The 24,988-nt window shown below is 53.4% G+C and overlaps 1 protein-coding gene across 1 annotated transcript; it reads right to left on the minus strand.

The window, feature by feature from the left end:
• Window positions 1–7,291: 7,291 nt before the first annotated feature.
• On the minus strand, window positions 7,292–15,630 carry LOC133341637 (retinol dehydrogenase 8-like). The gene is made up of 7 exons (XM_061550234.1): window positions 15,499–15,630; window positions 15,173–15,288; window positions 13,144–13,305; window positions 11,323–11,502; window positions 10,287–10,380; window positions 9,165–9,348; window positions 7,292–8,676 (listed from the first exon to the last, which is right to left on the minus strand). Exons 2-7 carry the CDS (start codon window positions 15,279–15,281, stop codon window positions 8,452–8,454), a joined length of 954 nt encoding a protein of 317 aa, XP_061406218.1. The 5' UTR covers window positions 15,282–15,288; window positions 15,499–15,630; the 3' UTR covers window positions 7,292–8,451.
• Between the last annotated feature and the right edge of the window lie 9,358 nt (window positions 15,631–24,988).

Genomic DNA, 24,988 nt, shown 5'->3' on the forward strand with positions numbered 1-24,988 from the left:
CCGACGGCCGATGTCTCCTGCCCGTGTGGCAACGTGATGTCGTGTCACACATCACGGGTGATCTTGGTTGTTGTTGCCAGTATCAAAGAATGAAAGATCCGAATGTTTACCCTTGCTAGGAATAACACGGGAGGTGTTAAGATGTTCGACAAATGACGTTCGAAAAAAGGTATCCCATGCTAGAGCTGCTCACCCCGACCTATAGATGCTCTCATGCACGTGTCATTGCCCTTGTACTCTTTGCCGTTTGGTGTTGTTTTTTTGGGCGGACACTGCAAGTGAGACGAGGCCATGAAGACATTTCTGGTGTAGGCCAATCGTTTTCAAAGACGATTCATATATTATCAGAGCATGCGTATTTAACATTTTCATCACAAGCACCATGCGTGGCGAATGCTAGGCTTGATTCCGTGCTAAAGTATCGATTTGGTGTTGGAGCACCTGAACACCTCCTGTTGCATTGCGAGAAAGGGTGAAACGCCTACTATTATTATTTTACATACCTGATGATGTATGTTTAACCTTTTTTTCGCACCGTACGCATTCAATCTTGCTTATCAGAGGTGCGGGGAAGGACAAGAAAACTTAACGCACAAAAGCAGTTCTATTAAAAAATGAAGGTGGCCGGGGATAGCCGAATGCCGGTTGATAATGTCAGGGAGACACGGAGCCGGCAAAGGTAAGATACCCGAGTTCGATTCCCGCTCACGGACCACCAGTGCCGATTTTTATTGGAACCTGTCCTGGGCCTCCCCTAGGTCGACTCTGCCTCAAATGAGTACCTGGTGCGGTGCGTAAACATCGCCACTGGGGAGACAAAGGCAGCCGTGCGTGGTGCTGGCCACCCACCCTCGTGTGCCGTGTCTGCGAACAGAACTTTCCCCAACCTTCTGTTAGAGGCTATACGGGGGGGTCTTCGTCTCCACGCACTCACGTGTTTGTCTGCGTGAGAGATCAACATCGACGTCAAAACCACGATTTGAATGGGGCTTCATTTCCATCACGAGACGGATTAAGCGAGCCTCGGGTGATTTTTTTTAAAGCGATCACACAAACCGCGGCATTAGGTTTGTGTGTTTTATCAAAACAAACATTTGCTTGGCAATCTGGCCAGATTTTATTTTTCTACAGACCTTGCCATCGGTCGTGCCGCGTGCTGCTCGGCACGATTTCTGAGGTTTCGCTGCACGAATTTTTTTTTTACAATTATTATTATAACTGTTGATTTCGCCAAAGAACGCTTCTCTGAGTGTCACCTCTTTCGTCGGGAGGGCCCTGCAACGTTCTCGCTGTAGGGGGCGATCTGCCGCCACTGCTACTGCGGCTGTTGGTGTGAGCCCGAGTGAGTGATTTAGAGGTCCATCTTGCAGCATAGCGATGGCTTGCCCAACGTCAGAGACCGTGTGCGCATTTTGTTCGGTTCATAATCGCGTCTTGGACGAGATCGCTGCCCAAGTCAAATGTTGTGTCGTAAGCCCTCCTCCACCCGACACAGACAATTGATGACGTTGTCACGTGATTAACAATGCATTTCATCATAGTGGCTGTCATATGGTTAGACTTGCCCCGCCATATAAATGTGGAATTTCTACCATTAGATCAAGGGCTGTATACAGATATAGAGGCGATGAGCACCAAATGCCTTAATGCTCATTTAAGCAGGAGGACATCGCTGTCAATGCATGTATGGCGAACTTCTGTCGCATTTTGACTCCACCCGATCGTGCGTTTTTTAGGCTCTCTCTGGGAGGGCGGTGGCACTGGGTACCCAGAGGTCTCGATTGCCACAATCTGTGGAGGACCACCTGGGGATGGATGGATGCGTGGCAGCAGTGGACCACAGCCGACGAGGGGAGAGCGAGAGGGCCCCTAGCCCTGTCCAGCTCGCAGACCGTGCACGCTGGCCTGGGAGAGGCGGCCAAGCTGGGAGATCATCTCGGTGAAGGTCTCGATGGCCGGCTCGCCACCTTGGGGGTCGGCGTGCTTGAGGGCCGCGAAGGGGGTGTTGTAGGGGGGAGGGGGTTGTAGAGGAGGGGGGGGGGGTGTAGAGGAGGGTTCTTCTGGCTTCTCGGCGCTCACCACCCTCGCGCGAAGGAGGCATCGTCGTGTGCCAGGTTCTAGCCACTGCTGGATGAAGTCTCCACATCATTACTATTGTCGTCGTCGTCGTCGATCATGATCATTACCCAACGTCGTCGCTTCACAAAGTGGTTCTTAACCTTGACCGCAGCCTTGCGCCCCTTTGGGTCTCCATCGTTAAGAATCAATGTACCTTGTGAGTACATACAGAGGGCTTGGTGAAACAAAGCAAGTTGTACTCACGTGTAGCCCGTGCTTAATTTGTGTTTCGATGATTTACCGTCCAAAAAAAAGTATCTGCCCACGTCTCGCACCCCCAGGCAGTGGCGGATTGTCCTAGTAGCGACTTGTGTAGTAGCTACGGGCCCCGCACTTTCACGGGCTCCGCGCTAAATGCTTTCAAGTTATCAATTCCGTTTCGATTTAAAGCTTTCGTGACTGCAGGGATTCATCTTCTTGGTTCTTTCGGTAAAGTCACGTAGAATGGAAATAATAAAATAATAAAAATAAAACATAATAAAATAATTCTCACGACGTTTCGGCCACAACGCAAGCAGCCGTCCTCAGGTGGAGAATAGGTCTGTCGAGAGGACAGTCAGTGATTCTGCACTTGCTCTATTACTATAGTGCTATACTGCCTTAAACTTTTATGAACGACTGGGTGTTTAAGGTTAGCGATTTGTCGTATTATCTGGCTGTATAGGAAATGAAAAAATACAATTACATTACTATGCAAGTAAAAAAGATTGTGTTTTTAATATTTACGTGTTTTAAATTTAGGGCCCCTTTATAACATCAGATGCTGCAGGCCCCGCACCAGCTCCATCCAGCAGTGCCCCCAGAGGGTGTGTGCACCCCAGCGTGAGAGCCAATGACTTAATATTGATTTGCCGCGTCTCCCACGCAGTACGGCTCGAGGCCCCCTGCGGTAGCGGCGGGGGGAGGGGACCCCACGACCCCCTAGCGGCAGCTGTCCCTGTGCGGGCGCCGCGTGGTGCCGGCCAGCGAGTGGGGCGCGATGTCTGCCGGCAGGGGGCGATGATGCCCGCGTGGCTTCACGCGATTGGGTCATTTGCGAGTGAATGTCGGAACATCTTGGAATTTGATGCGCGGACACACGCGCACCGTACGTACCCTGGGGTGCGTGATGAAAGGGCATCACGCACCCCAGGTTGCCCCACCATCTCACCTTTCGCATGACATCTACACACGGCCTGCCGTTTACTCTGGCCTGGCTCGTGCGGTAAGATTATCGCGTCTCTTCAAGAGCGTAATCCGTTTAACTTCTCAAACAAATTCTACGTTGTCATGTGCCGCGCCGGCACCGCCCACACACACACACAAAAGTGTAAGCCCATCAGCTGTCACTGCCTGCATCACCGATGCCATGAATAGATTACTTTAAAAACAAGTTTTGCTGGCTGGCGCAATGGTCGGATGGACGGTCGAACGGACCGACGGTTTGACGGTCACGTCCAAAGGACGCGAGGTTTGCTGGTAACATACAATTGCGACGACTGTCGCACCTCCGATTAGCACGGTTGCCTACGTACGGTGCGAAAGAAGTTCCCACGTATACGTACGTACATACGTACCTCGGCAGCAGTAGCTGCTGTGACTGCAGTGCTCACAGCAGCAGCAACAGCTCATGCAGTCCTCACAGCAGCAGTAGCAGTGATGTCAATGGAGACACGTGCGGGTGATATTTCAGCATTGAGATGTTTTGGTCTCACCATGACCAGTTGCATTGAAATTGCACGGCTTTTGTTTTACTTATGGGAGGAAGCCGGAGAATCTGGAGTAAACCCCATGGAGATCAGTGGGAAATATACAAACTGCACAAACTCTGCAGAGCTGCGGTAGAACATACAAATTCCACGCACTCTCGCATACAAACATCTCCGTACAGCCTCAACAGACTGTTGGGACAGGTGCTGTTAACGAGTAGCACCTATGGAGGCCGGAACGTCACACGAGGGGCTGGGTGGCCAGGACCACGTCCGGCCGCCTTTGTCTCCCCAGTGGTGATGTTAACACACCACACCAGGTACTCGATTGAGGCTGCGTCGACCTAGGGGACGCCCAGGACCGGTTCAGATAATCGTCACTGGTGTTAGCCGTGAGCGGGAATCGAACCCGGGTCGCCAGGTTCGTAGCGCAGCGCACCAATAACAACACACGCCCTGCTGGACAGTAGGGAGAACAAACAAACGCAACACAGAAAAGCCGCCGGATACGGGGATCGAACCCAGGCGGCCCCTGGCTGCGGGGCGCGAGCCTCACCGCTGCGCCACTGCCAGGCGGGGTTCTCTGCCCCCCTCTCTCTCTCTCCTGTGGACCTCTTCCATTCGTCGTTGGCCAACTTCACGGCCAGAGCGAGCCCAGTCGCCGACGAGCAGCCAGCCCATCGCGCCCATCAACCTTCGCACTCACCCACCCAGCGACTTTCTTACCAACGCAGCCTCTCACTCACCCACGATCTCACGAACTCACCCATTCACTGCTTGTCTCGCAACTCACTCACCCCCTCACTCACCCACCCTCTTACCAGTTGACCTCACAAGAACCAGTCTATTATTCTCCCACCACTCGCCTATTCCTCACCCACTCATTCCGTCACCCATCCACTGCCCCACGCACACACTCACCAACTCACCCAGTGCCTCACCCACCCACTCATCCATTGCCCTACAGGCCTACACGCTCACCCACTCGCTCACCCATTCACCTGCATGCTCGCTCGCTCCTGTTATCGGCAAGTGACGAATTAACGACAGAAGACAATCCCTTTAAGCCCTCGTCTCTCCACTCCTCTGTCTCAGAGGTTCCTAGTCAGTACGCTGTCAGGATTAGGGTTCCTTATCTTGGCTGTAATCGAGATGAAATTAAATATGTGCGGCGTGGCCTTAATTCCTCGCGATGAGCGGCTGTGTGTCCGCTTGTGTTGGAAACCTTCATCATCACCGTAGACTTCAGTCGCCATCATCATCATCGTGTATGACTTTCAATAATTATCCTCAATGTTGACTTCCGTCATCATCGTTATCACCATCATCCATAGTTAAAACTTATCATTTTAGTTAATCCTATTGCTAATTTCTGTTTTCATAATTCTCATTGATTAGGACCACCACTATCACTGCGAAATTCCATCAACATCATGAAATATAAACCACAATTGTAAAGTACATACGTGCTTGACTGTTGTCATCATCGTCATCCTCACCGGCAATAATATAGAAACCACACCACCACGATCATCATCACAACTCCACTTCACACGGAGCCCGTGGCCTCATGAAGCCCGCCGTCTGGGAACAGCCCACAGAAATATATATTATCCGTCAACCGCACTAACGCGGATATTCGAGTGGCATCAATGAAATGTGGTCCCACGGCCTCAGTTACGACAGTCACCACGTGGCCAGGTGTGGTGGGCGGGGCCACTCGCAGTATGGGCGTGGCCACTCGCCATGTGGGCGGGGCTAATGAGCCGAGTGGGCGGGGCTAGTGAGCTGAGTGGGCGGGGCCACTCGCCGTGTGGGCGGGGCCACTCGCCGTGTGGGCGGGGCTAATGAGCCGGGTGGGCGGGGCTAGTGAGCTGAGTGGGCGGGGGCTAGTGAGCTGAGTGGGCAGGGCTAGTGAGCTGAGTGGGCGGGGCTAGTGAGCTGAGTGGGCGGGGCTAGTGGGATGAGAGGGTGGGGCTAGTGGGCTGAGTGGGCGGGGCTAGTGAGCTGAGTGGGTGGGGCTAGTGAGCTGAGTGGGTGGGGGCTAGTGGGCTGAGTGGGTGGGGCTAGTGAGCTGAGTGGGTGGGGGCTAGTGGGCTGAGTGGGTGGGGCTAGTGAGCTGAGTGGGTGGGGGCTAGTGGGCTGAGTGGGCGGGGCTAGTGAGCTGAGTGGGCGGGGGCTAGTGGGCTGAGTGGGCGGGGGCTAGTGGGCTGAGTGGGCGGGGGCTAGTGGGCTGAGTGGGCGGGGGCTAGTGGGCTGAGTGGGCGGGGGCTAGTGGGCTGAGTGGGCGGGGGCTAGTGGGCTGAGTGGGTGGGGGCTAGTGGGCTGAGTGGGCGGGGGCTAGTGGGCTGAGTGGGCGGGGGCTAGTGGGCTGAGTGGGCGGGGGCTAGTGGGCTGAGTGGGCGGGGGCTAGTGGGCTGAGTGGGCGGGGGCTAGTGGGCTGAGTGGGCGGGGGCTAGTGGGCTGAGTGGGCGGGGGCTAGTGGGCTGAGTGGGCGGGGGCTAGTGGGCTGAGTGGGCGGGGGCTAGTGGGCTGAGTGGGCGGGGGCTCGTGGGCTGAGTGGGCGGGGGCTCGTGGGCTGAGTGGGCGGGGGCTAGTGGGCTGAGTGGGCGGGGGCTAGTGGGCTGAGTGGGCGGGGGCTAGTGGGCTGAGTGGGTGGGGGCTAGTGGGCTGAGTGGGTGGGGGCTAGTGGGCTGAGTGGGTGGGGGCTAGTGGGCTGAGTGGGCGGGGGGATGGCGGAAGTTTGAGTTTCCGAGAAAGATGAGAAATAATTAAAGGTATTTTACGCTTTACGGCAATAAAACAGGAGCTGTGTTAAGATGTTCAAACACAAAATAGAAACCTTTTGCCAGGAATCAAGTCTGCATTAACCACACATGACTTGTGGTGAACATGCAAACAAACATGCTGTGCATTGTTTGTGAAACTGAGACGGCCTTCTCTGAGTGTCAGACCAGAGAGCGCCAAAAGGCAATCCACGTATCAGAGCATATATAGCTTTGGGTGCAGCAGCTATATTACGGGACCTTTCCCCCCAGTATCAAAGTATGAAAAATAAGGATAGGTCTTGATTTGAAGCTTTCGTGACTGCAGGAATCCATACTCTTTGGTTCTTTCGGTAAAGTCACGTAGGTAGAAATAAAATAAAACAAATCACGACGTTTCGATCGCAAAACGAGCAATCTTCATCAGGTGGAACAACCACAGCAAGAAAATGCTGAATAGTGATAGGTTTTACCCTTTCTGCCAATGAAAAACAGGTGTTAAAATGTTGCCATAAAGGGTAAAACCTATTCTTATTTTGTATACTTTGATACCAGCAAAAAGGTCCCACGACTCCCAGAAATGTGGTTCGGTTTTATTTAAACTTTTATTTGCCATCAACACTTGGGTCTCATCACACGCACGCACTTGGGGACTTTAGTGAACCGGACAGACGCACGCGTCAAAAAGCACTTTCATTTGATTTCCCGGTAAATAATTGTACAACAGGATTACATTTATCTGACACGTTTCTCACCTGCTTCAGTCAAGGACAGTAAGCAATACAAGTATACACAGTACTGTATTGCCTTTGGCTGCCTGAGCGCGTGGATGGCTGGCATCGTCAGTCATGGTCAATCCACTGCTGGATGAAGTCCTTCGCAGTCTGCCGCCACCTCTCACGATGGTGTTGGGCAGTTCAACGTGTTGGCTTTCGCGACCAACATTATCCACGAGCCTTTAGCCCGAGGACGGGTGTATTGCGGTAAGTCTGAAACTTGCAAGCGCAAAGCAGACCGCGACGTGAGATATTCATTGCATCAATTCGTGTGCAATTAGTAAGGGCGCGGTGACACAGACTTATTTCATTTTAAGGTTATAATCCCTTGTTCATCATGACGTCCTTTTTACTTTGATGTTTCAACAACAGCGTGATGGAGATCGCGTGACGTGAGGGTTCTGCCTTTGTAGTGAGGGTTGTCAGTTGACGCCGAGGAGGGGGGAGGAGGTGCCTCGCCCCCCCCATGTGGTGACGTCAGCCGCTAATTATTATGCATTGGGGGGGGGTGTCCATTTGGAGGACGTCACCTGCTCATGATTATTAATGAGGGGGACTGGTCGACGTGGAGTGACGTCACCAGCGTTAAGGACATTCCTGGGTGATTATAGTCGGTATAATCATAAAGGTTTTTGGGTTAGAATATTTTTTTTGGGGATAGATTTTGTGTTGGCCGTGAGCGGGAATTAAAATCGTGTTCACGGGTTCACGACCGCTGCGCCACCGCTCACCCTCTACGTCACGTGGGTCACACGTGCACGCGCACCACTCATCGGGCACGCGCACCACTCATCGGGCACGCGCAAGCGACGACCTCGCCTGCGCTCGGAGTCGATCGTGAACTCCTCAAGTCGGACACATCGGCGGGACCACAAAGACTGCGTGTGGTATTGGGTAAACCGCTCGCCGACAGCGTGGTCGGCTACGTACGGTGCAAAAGAAGTTCAACATACATACGTACACACAGAGTTACAAAATCTTAAGTGAGCCTCCCTACTTCTGTGGGGGGTCGTGGGGGGGGGGCTTTATTTAACTATACTTCACCGCGCCGGTCACTCCACTCTACCACCCCCCCTTGCTCCCCCCCCCCCGCCAGGTGAGCTGTCACGCGTCCGAGTGAGTGGCGCGGCAGCAGCTGCAGGTGAGGCAGCGCAGCGCGGCGAGCGACGCGCGGAAGACGGCGCCGTGGCGGAAGAGCAGCTGGTAGAACGTCTGCACCGAGAGCTGCCCCGTGTCGTCGGCCTGCCGCAGCGCCGTGAGCGGCGTGTACAGCGGATTCGTCTGGTAGCGGAACGGGGGGCGCTCCTTGCCGATCACCCTCATCACGGCCTGCGCGGTGGGACGGGGGGGGGATGAGGAAGAATGTTTTAGTCCTTTTACACTGGCACATCCGAGCCGGGCCATCGCGGTTCCGGGCTGGCTTATTTGTTCCACTGCCGTGCCGCGGAGAGCCAGCACCAGAGATCTATCCTTGAAACGCGCCGTCGCCGCGGCCTGGGAGGGGGGGAGGGGGGGTGAGGATTGGTTTCGGGCTCAGAGAACGACCGCGAGGCGGTGGACGCCGCCTCTGCAAACGCGACCCCCCCCGCCTTGTCGTGGTCTGTGGAGCCACGCGGTGAGCCACGCGGTGAGCCAACATCATCCTCCGGCCGCCGAGGAGCAGCGGCACGAGGTGCGAGCGACTTTATTCGGCAAATCGTTCGTTAATGATCCGACGCCTCGATCGCATAGTGAAACGTGTGCTTCGTTACTCATTCATTGCGCCGCCCCCGGCTAAAACTCTGCGGCGCGTAAAGCGGCGGCCAGGTGGTGGTGACCTTTACGACGTCGCTGGGCGTCTGGCCGAGCGTCCGGAAGATGTCGCGCGATGCCGGGAGGTAGACGTCGCGGAAGAGCCGCAGCGTCTCGGCGTCCACGCCCGCAAACTCCTCGCGGGCCGCGTCGGCCATGAGCTTCGTCTCGAACTTGGTGTGCACGGGGCCCGGCTCCACCAGCGTCACGCTGACGACGACACCACCACCGTGGGACTCGTCAGCGGTGGTGGTCATGGTGGTGGTTGTGGTGGTGTGGTGTGGTCGTGGTGATGGTGGTGTTGATGGTGTGGTGGTGGTGGTGGTGAGTGGAGCGGTGTGTGTGTGTCTGGTGAGAGAGTGTGTGTGTGGGGAGCGGTGTGTGTGTGTGGGGAGCGGTGTGTGTGTGTGTGGGGAGCGGTGTGTGTGTGTGTCTGGTGAGAGTGTCTGTGTGTGTGTGAGTCTGGTGAGTGTGTGTGTGTGGGGAGTGGTGTGTGTGTGTATGTGAGTCTAGTGAGAGTGTGTGTGTGGGGAGCGGTGTGTGTCTGTGTGAGTCTGGTGAGTGTGTGTCTGGTGAGGGTGAGTGGTGTGTGTCTGGTGAGGGTGAGTGGTGTGTGTCTGGTGAGAGTGTGTGGGGAGCGGTGTGAGTCTGGTGAGAGTGTGTGGGAGCGGTGGTGTAACGGTTAGCGCGCTGCGCTACGAACCGGCGACCCGGGTTCGATTCCCGCTCACTACCACCAACACCAGTGACGATTGTTTGAACCGGTCCTGCGCCTCCGCTAGGTCGACTCAGCTTCAAATGAGAACCTAGTGCGGTGTTTAAACATCGCCACCCGGGCGTGGTGCTGACTACCCACCCCCTCTTGTGCCGTGCCGGCCTTCATAGGTGCTCGCTAACAGGACTTGCCCCAACAGTATGTTAAGGCTATACAGGGGATTTTTTTTACTTTTGTGGTGATGTTAATGGTGTGGGTAGCGGTATTGTAGTGGTTAGCGCAAGAATCAGGTGCCAAATTCCCCTTCCCCCAAGTTCTGCGTTCCTCTCTATACATGAAGATTTCATCCGCTAGTGGACGGGAGTTCATATCGAGGCCTGCTACGTTGTGCAGGAGGCACGCCTCCGGCCCTGGGCGAGGCCGCTCCACTCACTGGATGTCGAATTTGGCCAACTGCATGGCGAGCGCCTCGCAGAATCCCTCCACGGCGAACTTGGAGGCCGCGTAGACATCGTTGAACACCACGGCTGAGCGGGACACACACATGAACACACACACACATGAACACACACACATAAACACATACACATGAACACACACGAACATACACACATTAACACAGACACACATAAACACACGCATGGACACGGATATGAAGACATGCACAAATGCACAAGACACATGAACACACACACATGAATACAACAACAACCGCTCTGCGGTGGTGACGTCATCACGACGCTTGTGTCATGCTCGGTACACTTTGAACACAAAAAGACAAAGTTCCCCGGTGTAGCCTTAACAGACTGTTGGGGCAAGTGCTGTTAGCGAGCAACCTATGAAGGACGGCACGGCACACGAGGGGGTGGGTGGCCAGCATCCACGCCCGGCCGCCTTTGTGAACACACTCGAACACACACACACACACAAAGGTCAATCAGTTATTCGGTAACCCTGGTGAGATAAGAGAGACCCTTGGATAAATGCCGGCACCTCTGCTCCACTTAAAACCGGCCCGTTGAAGAATTACTGAAAAAGATTGCTCGCTCACGCCACTGCTGGGAAAAGAGGCCTCAATTTGTATTCCCCCGCACCTCCGATTAGCACGGTTGGCCACGTACGGCGTAAAAGAAGTTCAACGTACACGCATGCACACAACGGTTCGCCGTTGTCCGAATTTTGCAAAACAGCCGTGTGCCACGTGCGCAGCGTGTGGCGATGGGTGATGACCCTGCCGGTAACCCCAGAAAGAGTCGATTCCTGCTGCTGGTAGTGGTGATGGTGGTGCTGCAAAGAGCCAACCCAGCCCTTGCCGAAGGGAGCGAAAAAACGTGGACTAGCGGACGCCGTCCACTGTTTGCCCAGAACCTTTCTGGGTGTCTCATAGCCGCCCCCTCCCACCACACTCGCTCCGTGGCCCTGCGGTAGGCGCGTGTCGGCGCGCGAGGCCCGGTGGTAGCGGAGCGCACCCTGCAGGCCCATGACGCTGCTGATGACCACGATGTGGCCGCTGCGCCGGCGCTTCATGTCGGGCAGCACGGCCTTGATCATCCGCACGACGCCGAAGAAGTTGGTGTCGAACACGGCCTTGATCGCCTCCATGGTCTGGCCCTCCACGGGACCGATGAGACCCACGCCCGCGTTGTTCACTGCGCGAGCGCGCACGGACAGAGAGGATGGACGGGGAAGAAAAATGGCAGATGGGAAAACGGATAAACGGACGTATGAAACAAATGGATGATGGATGAACACATGGACGGATGAACACATGGATGGATGGATAGATGGACGGCAAAAGGGATGTGCGGAGGAAGCGGTCACGTGGAGAGACGTGAGATATGCATGCAGGTAGGCAGGTAAACAAGACGGACACGCAGAAAGGCAGTCGGGCAGAAAGGGTGGCAGACCGATAGGGTGGCATGCCGATAAGGTAGCATGCAGAGAAGGCATATCGGGTAGCATGCAGACAGGCAGGCCTCAAGCAGATGGACAGGCAGGCATGGCAAGTAAAGCATAAACATGAATGATAGTGCTTAAAACATCTTAATATATATAGGACTGCAGAGCTTGGGCACTTGTTGGTAGCGCCGGCTCGCTGCCGAGTGGCTACCTTCCAGCTCATTTGTGGTTCCTCATGAAATGCGACGCAATACGAAGCTGAACGTGATTATCATGGTCAAGGTGGTGGTGTGAGCAGACGGGTGGTGGTGTAAGGGGCCGTCTGGCGACACTGCACAGTTACAGAGACGGGGGAGGGGCAGAGTGCTGAGAGCAAAGTGGTTGTAATGATAATGGGATGAACACATGGCGAGGTGGATGGGAGGCGCTGGGTAAGGTGACGGTGGGTGGCCGTGTTGATTGTACATTGGGAGGGTATCCTGGGCGCGAGGGGTAAAGTGGCGGCAAGGTTACCGAGAGCGTGGTGGGTGGTTTCGGGGTTAATTGATGATGGCAGTGCTAGGGGTAGCGTGGCTGTGTTGGGGAGTAGGGGGCCGGGGGGGTGTTAATGTTGTTGTGGCCGGCAGTGTGAAGTGTAAATTGATCGCCTAAGTGGGAGAGTTTTAGTGCCGGGCTGGCGGTGTGGTCCGCGTGATGGTGTCACTGCCGTGTCGTCGGTGATGCTGGCGGTGGTATCGGTGGTATCGGTGGTCTCGTGTTCCCGTGTCATGCCTCAGAGTAGCTGAAGGATGCGGGCAGCGGTAGCGTGGTGGTTAACGAGTCGCGTCGTGAAATCCGCGTCCGAGTGGTGCTCACGGCCATCGCGGCTGAGCCGTGTCGCTGTGCACGGCCGCGCTCTCCAGGTTGGCGCACCGCGCTGTGAGCTCGGCGACTCGAGGTCGATTCTCCCGAATCACGGCCAACACCAGTGGCAGCTATCTGAACCGGTCCTGGGCCTCCCCTAGGTCGACCAAGCCACAAATTGGGTGCCTTGGTGCGATGTGTAAACATCGCTACGAGGGAGACAAAGGTGGCCGGGCGTGGTGCTCGCCACCAACTTCCCGCGCGGGACCTGCCGGCCTTCGTAGGTTGCTGCTCGCTCACAGCACTTGCCCCCAGCAATCTGTTAAGGCTATACGGGGGGTGGTTGTCTTTGTATCGGGGATAAGTGTCACTTGAAGATGTTCGGTGCAGGCTGGTGGTGGGTCGCTACAGATGGGGCGGCGGTGTTCATGGCAGAGAGACAGACTGATGGTATTACGTTGCTATTCGTCTGGCTGCATAGTCGTGCTAGAGCCAGGCTGTCGGCATGATTGTGGTGGGAGGGGGGGGGGTCGGTGGGGGGCTCGCACCCAGCACGTCCACACGACCTCCCGGCACGGCAGCCAGGCAGTCCCGCACCGAGTCGTCGCTGCACACGTCCAGCTGCTGCACGAGCAGCGAGGAGCCGAGCGCCGCTCCCGCAGCCTCCTGGAGCACGCCGCGCTTCTCCAGACTCCGCATCGTGGCGATCACTGTGCCGGCAGCACCATCAGCATCATCAGCATCACTATCATAATAAGCAGCACCATCACCACTATCAACAGCACCGTCATCGGCACCATCATCATCATCAGCTCAATCATCATCAGCAGGACTATCATCAGCACTATAAACATCAGCACCATAATCAGCATCATCAGCACTGTCATTGGAACCATCATTATCAGCACCATCATCAGCAGCAGCACCATCATCATCAGCAGCACCATCATCATCACCATCAGCACCATCATCATCAGCACCATCAACCGGCCAGGTGGCCCATCGACCGAGCGAGCGGCTAGCAATCGGAAGGTTGCGAGTTCACATCCTGATTGGGGGGGGTTGACTCAGCCCATCATCACTCCGAGTTCGATAACATTTTCACAACTTTATTGGGAAGTCAGCAGTGGTTGTCCCACGGATGGACTCGCCCCCGCTATGGGAATGTGGAGTTTCTCTGACTGCCTCGGCGAGAAGATGAGCACCTCCGCGGTCAACTGAGCAGCACAAAATCACGTTGTGACCGTGACGTCACTACCGACGCCATCGTCTGGGTCAATGAGGGTGATGAGTAATTAACACGACCGCACGCGGCACCAACTCACGCCAGCGAGGGGTGGGGGGGAGTCTGATCCAACAGCCGTCGCCGCGTGTGATCGCACTGCACGCGGGTAACGTCAAATGCACTTCGGGGCCATACACTCAGTCGGTACGCATGGAGGGGGGAGGGGGGTTAACCCAAATGCGTTCGCTTGCGTATGGGGGGCGTGGGGTGAAGCCTCGATAATAATGTGTCTACATTGGCCTTCAAATGAGTTAGATAGTCCGGTGGTGGACTTTCTCTTTGCTTAAACACGTGAATATTATTAATCCTTGATAGTTTCTGCGTGTATTAAATATCGGCGGTTCTATAGGATTCGGGGGTGGGGGGGGGGGGGTGTAAAAAGTTCGCGTGCATACAGGGAGGGGGGGAGGGGTCAACTTTTGACAGATTCGTGCGTACCGACTAAATGGGTGGCCCCCTTATCGGCGGCAAATCGCTCGCCAGTAGAAGTACCCGCAGCTCCTAGGTCCAAGTCCTGGCACAACTTCAAGTTAATTTATTAAGTATAGTCCTGTGAGCCATTCGGCTCTTGAATCGGGTGCAACCGCAACAAATAAAAAACAAAAACATGAACAAGAAAACTACCACAACAGCGGCCACAACAGTCACAGCAGCATCACAACAACAACAGCAGACACCACAACAACAGCCACGACTACAGAACAACAACCACAACATCAGCAGCAACAAATACAATAACAACAAAACAGCCACAGCAGCAGCAGCAATCACCCAATAACCACAACAACAAACAGCCACAACGACAAGACAACAGAGACAACAGCCACAACCTTCACGTTACATGGCATGATGGCTGTCATCAGCGGTGATGATTGCATTATGATGCCGCTGCATCCATTCCTATCGCAGTGCAGTCTACGAATCGCTCAAGCTCCCTGGCCTCACTATCCCTCAACCTATGAATTAGGACCATTGCCTGAATCGTCATCTAATATATACACACAAACACATTTTTACTTTAGGCCAGTGTTATTGATGAATGTGTTGACATTCCTACGATGCCGAGTGATCATGGTGAGTGGCGATGCTGCTGATGCTGTTGTTGATTATGATGAGGCTGCTGCTGTTGATGTTGATGGTACTGCAGCTGATGCTGATGATGGTACTACTGCTGCTGCTGTTGATGGTACTGCTGCTGATGATGATGGTGCTGATGATGATGGTACTGCTGATGATGATAGTGCTGCTGCTACTGATGATGATATCGTCATCATCGTCGTCATCATCCTTACCCGTGTATCGTTTATTGGGATCTTGAGCCATCCTGGCCGCCAGCTCCAGTCCGATTCCAGACGAGCAACCGGTGATGAGCACCACGGCCTTGCCGTCCGTGCTGCCCATGGTGGACCTGGTGGCACGGACCAACTAGCGGGTGAGAGGTCGCACGACTTCCACTCCCGATACCGGCTCGCGTGCCGGTGATGGTGGCGTGTGATGGTGTGTGATGGTGATTAGGAGCTGGTAGTGATGGTGGAGTGTGAAGGTGGTTAGAATCCGGTAGTGATGTTGGCTGAGTGGTGATGATGGGTTGATGGTCGGTGGTGGTGGTGGTTAGTACCGGCAGAGGCAATTTGTGCTGCGCGAGTGATGTTTGGTGACAGACTCGATGGGTGACCACAGGGCGAGAAGTCTGCCCTGGGGATGAGCGGGAGCTCTGTAGCTTAGACTCGCGCCACCTCCTGCCCCGACGCCACCTGCCTACACCCCCGCCCCCGTCTCCAACCCTCCACGACGACCTCTCCTCCTCTCGTCCCCTGCCTCTCTGAGCCCAGCCTCGCTCTCCCACATCTTCCCTCTCCCCCCTGCATCCGTGCCGTCCCCCTTCTCTCGAACTCGGTCCCTCCGTCTCCTCTCTTCGCCGTTTCCCTTATTCCCTTCTCGCTCCCATCAGCCCTGCTTCTCTCTGTCGCTCACCCTTCCCCTCTCTCTCCCCGTGCCCCTCTCTCCTCTCCACCACCCCCCCTCCCTCTATCTTCCTCTCTATGCCTCTCCTCTCTACCTCCCTCCCTGATCCCCCACCCCTCCCTCCATCAATCCCTCCACCTTGCTCCCTTCTCTCTCTTTCTAGGTGTCCAGTTCTCCTAATTCCCTCCCTCCTTCCCAGTCTCACTCCAATGTCTCTCTCTCTCACCTCCCTCTTCCATTCGCTCCATCTCCCTCCCTCTTTCTCCCATCTCCACTTCACCCAATCTCCCCGTTACCTCTCCCACCGCTCTCTCGCTAAGCCTCATCACGCGGAGAGAGGCTAAATTAAATCTGCGTCTCTCTCTCTTTAATCCCTAATCCCGCGTGCACCACGAGACTCTAAGTCCTTCAGCGGCAGGCGCGACCCAGAGACAGACACAGATAGACAGAGACACAGAGGTACAGATTATACGCAGATATACGGACACACATATACACACAGACACACGAAGATACACAGAGGTTCACAGCGGCAGAGCGACACGCAGAGATCAACAGTTTCATAGCAATATGTAACACATTATTTTATGTTTAATTTGTATTATTTGATTACTTCCCTTCTACGTGACTTTACCGAAAGAACCAAGAAGAAAAAATATGTAACAATTTTTGTTCCTGGGGACTAAGTGTTATTTCGTAATTGCTTATGCCTAAAAAGTACAGGAAATGGCTATTATTGTTCCCCACAAACGTTGCTGTTGTGACCAGGACAGTGATGTTTTGACATTTACCTTTTTCCAATGAGAAAACGGGCGAATTTGTTTATTTTCGTTCACATAAAGTCGGCGATACGGTTATCGGTTTAAGCCGGTAAAATAAATACTTTGCGTTTTGCGGCAACATTTGCGGCGTGATGAACTAAAGAACTCTCCGTATTTCTTTGTGTATCACAGTAAACGTGGATGTGTAGAGGGTTTAACTGCAGCGTTAAAGCCGACAGGCCACATCTTTCAATTTACGTCTGATGCACGCTCCTGCAATGCTGAATGTTTAATGCTTCGTGTTGTTGTCTACGTGACGTGTCTTTGATAAGTATGAGAACTGTACCTTAGCGTGAGCAACGATGCATACGACATGTGCAAAGCGATGAACGTTGGACTGCATTTGCCACGCGTTACAACTCCTTAAAATTACATTTTATTGCAAAATACAGAGAGAATGTTGATTTTATCCGAAGGTCAAAATCAAATCTTTGGCTAGCATAATAAAACTAGATAAGATCGATATTCTGACTCAGCCGTAACCTGGTGCGGCTGTGTGTAAACATCACCACTGGGGATACAAAGACGGCCGGGCGTCGTCTTTTAATAGGTGCTCGCTAATGGCACTTTCCCCAAACATCTGGTAAGGCTATACGGGGGATATTTTTGCTTGAACGAACATAGATATATACACACACATATCCTCAGGTTTTTTTCGGTAAAGTCACCGAAAAAACCTAAGAATATGAATCCTTGCAGTCACGAAAGCTTCAAATCTAGAATATACACACACACTTATACAAATATCCCCCGTATAGCCTTAGCAGACAGTTGGGGCAAGTGCTGTTAGCGAGTGGCACCTATGAAGGCCGACACGACGCACGAGGGGGTGGGGTGGCCAGCACCACGCTCGGCCGCCTTTGTCTCCCCAGTGGCGATGTTTACACACCGTCTCGGCCACCGGCCAGCATCAACTTCTAGCGAGGCGCTCCCTCCAAACCCACCGAGCTATCCAATCCGCGCGTTTCTACCCCCGTCTCTCGGTGTAATTGCAAGCGTGCACTTGCCCGCACTCCTCTGCCCACTTTCTCAGCTCTCGTTCCATTTTCTCCTCCAATGTCCACGCCTCCGATTCATCTCCCTCCTCTCTCTCGGGCATCGCGACGCCGGCGGCCACGGCGAGCGGGAGGCGAGCCGCCCGGCACGGCGAAGACGGACGCCGCCGCCCGGCTTCTAAACTAAACTGTAAACATTTCTCATTTGACCAGGTAAGGCCCACTGAGCTGCATAAATACTATACAGTCACGTTGATTCTGAATGTAGAGGGGAAAACCCTGAGGACCTGGAGAAAAATCCGCGCGACCACTGGGAGAACATTCTAAATATACAGCAGCAGGCGTCAGCTCAGGATCGAACCCACGACCTTCTGTATACCAGGCGAGGTAGTTCACATCTTTCCCTCCACGCACCGCTGCACCTCTCGAACCGCGCGGCGTGATTCTTTACAATATCTCAGCACCACCCCAACCCCAACACCTTGCAGATGGCAACGATGGTGGCGGTAGTATAGTTGGACCCACTTCTTCATCCTCACACAGGTTTGTTATCAAATCTCACCGTTGAATATGGGCGCCACGCTGGGTGGCACCGTGCGCCACTCACCGCACTTGACGGATTCTTCCCTCTCCACTTCGCTGGAATCCGAACCGATCCACACAATGACCTGTGGGGGTGGGGGTGAGGGTGGGAGTGGGGTTTTGGGGCCACCCCTCCAAGGAGCTGCTCACCTGCGGGCCGCCCTTGCCTTTCACTGGGGGTACACCCCGCGTGCACCGCCAGGGGCCCAACCCCCAAATAGGTCCGGCAGTCGAGAGGGCCCAATGCCCCGGGTGACGGCCATCAGGTTGGTGGTCTGAAACGATGCGTGGCGACGTGCGGGATAAGCGGAACCAGGTGGAGTCGGCCCGGTGGGTTGGTGGGCCCGGATTGAGGACCACACTGCCGTGATAGGACGGGAGACCTCGGGTAGGAGCAGGGATTTGCCAGCAGCAGGGCACAGTCCTCGTTTAACGCGGTAGATGCGTTCCTGAAAAGTGCCGCGCTCGGCGAAAAATCGCGTTAAGCCGAAAACGATTTCCACATGAGTAGTGCCACGATAAAGTTTGGCGATAGACCATGTACGCCATCGCGTGACTGTGTCACGTCGTGGACTAACTCGTACTGCTCAGCCGCGCAGCTCAGGAAAGTAGTTAGTCGACAATCGCTCAGAAACCGTGTTATCACGGTGCACGTTCCACATTACAATGGTGCGCGTTCCACGTTGTAGCGGTGCGCCTTTCTGCACGATAATGGTGCGCGATCTGTAGTATGATGGCGCGTTCCGCGTTATATCACAAAAGCCTTGAGCCCCTCCCTCCCCTACCTGTTAAACAGTGGTGTAATTGCCACGGTTACACGGTAGTGTACCGCCGTGTGACAGTGGCTATTATACCAACCATCCACCCACTCATCCACCAACTCACACACACACTCCCACTTACCCCCCCATCAACTCACACCCATACACCCACTCCCACCCGATACTGGATAAATACATCTATGAATGATGGCATGACATGAGAGGACATCCTAAATTTAGTCACATCTTCCCCCATCACCACCAAGAAACATTCATCAGCAGCAGCGGCGTTATGGCATTTTCTCCACAATCTCTGACATCATTGTTCTTAGCGTTATCATCCTCATTAATTACAGCAACAATAATAATCACCCTCTCTATAGATTCGTCACCACCACAATCACCACCAACAATGTCCACCACCATCGCCATCATCACGATCGTTACCTGGTAGAGGACGGCTGAATTCTCGTGTGTCGATTTCCCTGGCCGCATCATCAGAAGTACCCGGTGGGAGAGAAGGCCCTGGGCCCAGCACCTTGTAGGGGGTGAGAGGTCAGGATCGAGCGGGCAACAATGTCCAGGATGTTCGACATCTCGGATAACGTTGTCTTTGTCAGGGCATGCGGGTGAGATGGATATCGTTTACGCCGTAGTCGCCACGAGGGGGCGATGCTGCATAAGGAGAGATATGGCGAGCTCGCTCGATAGCCATTGTCGGGAAGGTTTGAAAGAGGGACAGAAGGCGGGGATTGTTAGAAGGGTGCAGAGGGATCGGTGAGAAGGAAGGGAATGAGAGAGGCGGGGGGGGAGATGAAAGGGAGCAGAGAGAGGGGGGGGCTCAGGAGAAAGAAGCAAGGGAGCGGAGCGAGCTGGTGGTGGGCACTGGGCGTTGTTGTTGTTGCTGTGGACAATAAAGTTCATCCAAGAAGTGCCGCATTTGTAGTCATCCATGACAATAACATGCAATGCATTCAGACAATCGTGGTGGTGGTGGCGATGACGAAGAAGACAGCTGCTGATGATCGTGACGGTGATTGTTATGATTATAAGCAGATAATTGTGATATCGTGGTTGATATGCTTGATTGTGAGGTTGAGCAGATATAATTATGGTGCTGCAGCTGCTGCTACTACAGATGCCATTATCGTGGTGGTGGTGGTGGTGGTATTGATGACAGCGGTTAGCGCGCTGTGCTACGAAACCGGCTACCACCCGAGTTCGATTCCCGCTCACGGCCAACGCCAGTGATGATTATCTGAACCGGTCCTGGGCCTCCCCTAGGTCGACTCAGCCTCACATGAGTACTTGGTGCAGTGTATAAGCATCGCCACTGGGGAGACAAAGGCGGCCGGGCGATATGCTGGCCACCCACCCCCTCGTGTGCCGTGCCGGCCTTCATAGGTGCTACTCGCTAACAGAACTTTCCCCAACAGCCTATTACAGGCTACATGGGGGGTCTTTGGTAATGCAGGTGATGTCATAGCGGATGATGATACGGAATACAGTAGTGGTAATGATAGAGTTGACAATGACGATGGTCATGTTGACGATGATGTTGATGATGTTGACAATTACGATGATGTTGACATTAACGATGATTTTGACAGTGATGATGTTGACAATGATGACGATAACGATGGTGATGTTGACAACGACGACGATGTTGACAATGGTGACGACGACGAAGATTATGTTGTTGTTGTCAACAATGATGACGATGATGATGGTGACGTTCACGATGCCCCCCCCCCCCTCCTGGGGCTGGGTGGAGAGGGGAGGGTGGGGAGGGGCTGGTTGGGGAGGGTGGGGAGGTTGGGGAAGGGCTGGGAGGGGCTGGGTGGGGAGGGTGGGGCTGGGTGGGGTGTGGGAGGGGTGGGGTTAGGTGGGGAGGGGATGGTCACCCCGTAGTGCCCTTATAAAACTCAACGTTTAACCTACTCACGCCGGCTTGTGCCCGCCCTCACAGTCGGCCATATTTGCGAAATACACCACGCCTCCGTTGACCCAGGCCATTGACCGAGCAACCCAACGTTCCTACCAGCTCCCTCTGCAGGAATGTGTTTCGTTACCCTTGTTGGGACTACATTGGAAGACAGAGAGAGGGAGAGAGAGGAGCACGAGTGTTAGAGGACAGACGCACGACAGAGACACATTGACTGGTAAGAAAGGAAAGCGTGCTCTGGGTAGCACGTGTCGCTATTCCGGGCGATGACCGGTGGTCGAGACTAATGATGGAAGAGCAGCCACAGGGGATAACACCCCCAAGAGGAACTCGACTGTGGAGATGCAGCGAAGACATCCGCTGCTGTATAGGTCGATTGTTACATCGCAGAGACGATGACGGCCTTGGGAGGCCTTCACTCTGTAGTGGCTTGTTTATTTGGTGTTTGAACATCTTAGCGCCTCCTGTATTATTGCCAGAGTGGGCAATAATAGAGGAGGTAAAACAGGGTGCCGTAGATAAAACTGATTAACCTGAGCTTTTAACGCTTGGGCGTTTGCACCATCCTTGTACCGATTGCCTATTGGCGTCCTTTGCGCTGCAGCGCCTTTGAGACACCGCCATTAAAGAGGATGTCTCTGATGTAGGCCAATCACTTTTAAGGAGGATACGAACATTACTCTTAGGTTATTTCGGTAAAGTCACGTAGAAAGAGAAAATACATTAAATAATTTGATTTAAAGTCACGTAGAAAGAGAAAATAACAATTTAATTTATCATTTTATCTTTCTACTTGACTTTACCAAAATAACCAAAGAGTAATTCCTGCAGTCACGAAAGCGCCAAATCAAGTTTGATACGAACATTATCTAAGCATACTTGTTTGCATGTGTAATGTGAGGTTACACCTGGGCGATAGTGATAGGCTCTGCCGGCCTCAGCCCGCAGCCAATGGGGAGTCGAGCCAGGGGCGTAGCCCTGGAGCTGGACAGTATCTTCGAGAAAGTTCCAGGGGTGTGGCTGAGGATTGGCTACGTGGTATCACGTGGGCCAGGGATTATAAGGGGTGGAGAAAGACAGCACGTGGTCAGTGTGCGGAGGAACGAAGGGGGAAGCCACGCTGGTGCCGTGGTCCCGCACCAGGCACGTGGCGGGCCGCGGCAGTCTCTCACGCTGTCAGCCAGCAGCGTGAGGGAGCAGAGAGGGAGGAAGGGAACCGAGTGTGTGAATGCGGTGGAAGGCTGTGAACGGGAAAACGAATAAACAACTCTGAAGTCAAGACGTCGTCTGAACGGGATTTATTACACATGTTTTACCGCAAGCACGTGTGGTTAATGCAGACTTGATGCCTCGTACTAATAGCGGTGTCTATTTGGTGTTTGAACATCCTAACACCCCCTGTATTATTGGCAGATAAGGCAAAGGCGTATTTCTGTGTACACCAGTGGATTGATCGTGGCTGGTGTGGAGCATGCCTGCAATCCAGCGCTGTGGAGGCGAGGGTTGGTGGATCACACAAAGACGCGTGAAATGCCCTTTACTACCAGCCCGTGCCAAGGGTCACCGACTCTCTGAGTGCTCCGGTGTCCTCCCACGTGTATATAATAACACCCTTTCGTGGCGTTAACCAAGCATCGCGATGTAGGACCGCAGAGCTTGGGAAATTGTTTGACACCGGCTCTGGTTACCTTCCCGCATTGGCTGTGGTTTCCTGCGCATCTGAATATTTTTTTTTCTCTTTTGAGTCCGAAAAAAAAATGTGTGCATCACAATTTCTAATTTATTATGACGATGCTCACTGCATTCCGAACTTTAGCAGCAACCAGGCGGGAGTGACCAGAGTGATTAAGTTTGCGTTCCGTATTGCTTTCTCTAGAGTGTATTTATTTGGCGATGATAACGATTGCATTCACCGCAGGTGAAAGTGAGCGCCAAACAGGAACACGACTTTAGTACTTGGTACCGTACTAAAGTTGCTCCCACATTACCAACGGATTGAATCGGAAAGCACTGAGGTTTCACCCGTGGTACGTTGAAGTTTGAAGCAATGTTGTTTGTCAGAGACAACAAAATAAATACATGCATTACGTTGTTTGACCATAAGAGTGCAATGACCTCAAAAGCATTGGATCGCTTCGCCTAATTTCGTTGTTGAAAAGACTCTTTACAAGAACTCTTTGCAGATTGATGTTTACAGAGGTGATAACAAAGACCAATCCTCTCTCTGGCAGCCCAATCCCATGTCGGCCTTGAAAGATAACATCGCAGATAACGATACACCGACCATTAGTGGACTGAAAAATCCATACCTGACGACATTGCATTTATTACCGAGGAACTACTGTCATGAATGTACCGTCAATGTGTAATCGGGTTGGTTATGTTTACGATGAAGGGTGTATAGAATCGTCTCCCTTATCGACGGAATTGTGGCAATTGCCTGCGCGGTCTCACTCGGAGTGCCCTTGGCCCTGACAAGACAGGGAGTTCGCTCGACTCTGCTTTTTCCTGAGAATTGTGAATGATGATGTGTAGCCACCCTAGGATAGCGGTAATTACAAAGCCCATATCAACGTTAGTTAGTGCGTACTGTTCATGGTAGAAAGCTACAACGGTCAATATTTCGCATGGGAAGTGGGTGATAAACGATGGTGTTAATATCAGCGACTGTTCACGATGTGGTCCCCGGTGTATTGCAATGAAACGGAGGCAGTGAATGGAGAAAGGGCAGAGAGTTGTCAAGGTCGAATCGCGACAGACAATGCGCGTCGCGGAGGGCCTTGATGGAGTCCCCGAAGCGGCCGTTGCCTCTCGCCGTGCAGCGAACGGCGCCCTGCGTGGAGCGCCGCCCCGGCTGTTGGAGGCTCTCCGCGAGTGCTGCAGAGGGTGGCGAGAGACACACCGTGGGGAGGGGGGGAGACTAAAGAAGACAACGCAAGACTACTACGACTACTTTACTACCAAACATACATTGTGAATGAATGTGAACCACCCCAATGCGCTCGATGAAGATCAGGGCCAGGAAGAGTGAGACCTGGATTCGAACCCAGGTTCTCAGCGATGCTGGATCAGGGCCTCTGGCCTTTTATCCCGCTGGCGACATCACAAGACCGCCACCTGGAACCCAGCAGACGGTTGGCTGCGTGTGAGCGGTCACGAATCGCCGCGAGCAGATTGCGTTTCCTTATTGCAGACTGTCGCTCTCTGGCACGATCTTACGCGACCGCTTTCACTGGGGCAATTCACGTATTAAACTTTGCTGCCTCACTTACCTTGACCTCGTAAAGCCCGGCTGGGTGGAGCAGTGATGAGAGGGTGATGAGAGGGTGGGAGAGGGATGGTCTACTCCGCTGTTGTGTCCTGGGAGTAAAGTCGAGGTGTGGACGTGCGAGAAAGTCGGGGAGAGTTGGTGCCAGGCTATCAATGGCACGGAAGGCGTGGATAAGTGGGCGGTGCAGTCAGTCGGTGATAACGACTCAAACAGAAGGGGAATCTGTATCGCCTTGAGTCTCGACAGTAGCTGCAAGTGACGGCACGACGGAGTCCTCTTGCCAACAGCACCATTGAACAAAGGGAATGCTCCATTACTGATTGAGTCTAAACTTTATGTTCCAAGCCCCACATTCATCGCATCTCAAGAGAAAATCAAATTAACAAAAAAGTTCAGATTTTTATACAAACAACCCGTTTTTCCATTTGATTGCATCTGAAAATTGTTGAAGCTGTCATTCTACCACTTTCTGACGACTGTGACGCTGCTTACAGATCAGCTACCAATGAAATACTAAAGAGAATAAATCCAGTTTAACGTGTAATAGGCTTTCGCGACCAATGTTATCCATAATAGAGGTTTTTGGGTTAGATCACGTAAATATAAATGCGGTGTCGTTATACCCGCCACCACCCGACACAGCCAATTAGTAAGGTTTGTGACGTAAACAAAATGTGCCAATTCGTTACGAGGACAGCAGATCAGTGTGTGGGAGAGTAAACCCACAACATTTAGGAACGAATTGGCGTGTTTTGTTCACGTGACAAA

Source organism: Lethenteron reissneri, chromosome 12 (assembly GCF_015708825.2).
Source record: "Lethenteron reissneri isolate LAM-NWPU_2019-01 chromosome 12, ASM1570882v1, whole genome shotgun sequence".
In the NCBI taxonomy this organism is placed as follows: domain Eukaryota; kingdom Metazoa; phylum Chordata; class Hyperoartia; order Petromyzontiformes; family Petromyzontidae; genus Lethenteron; species Lethenteron reissneri.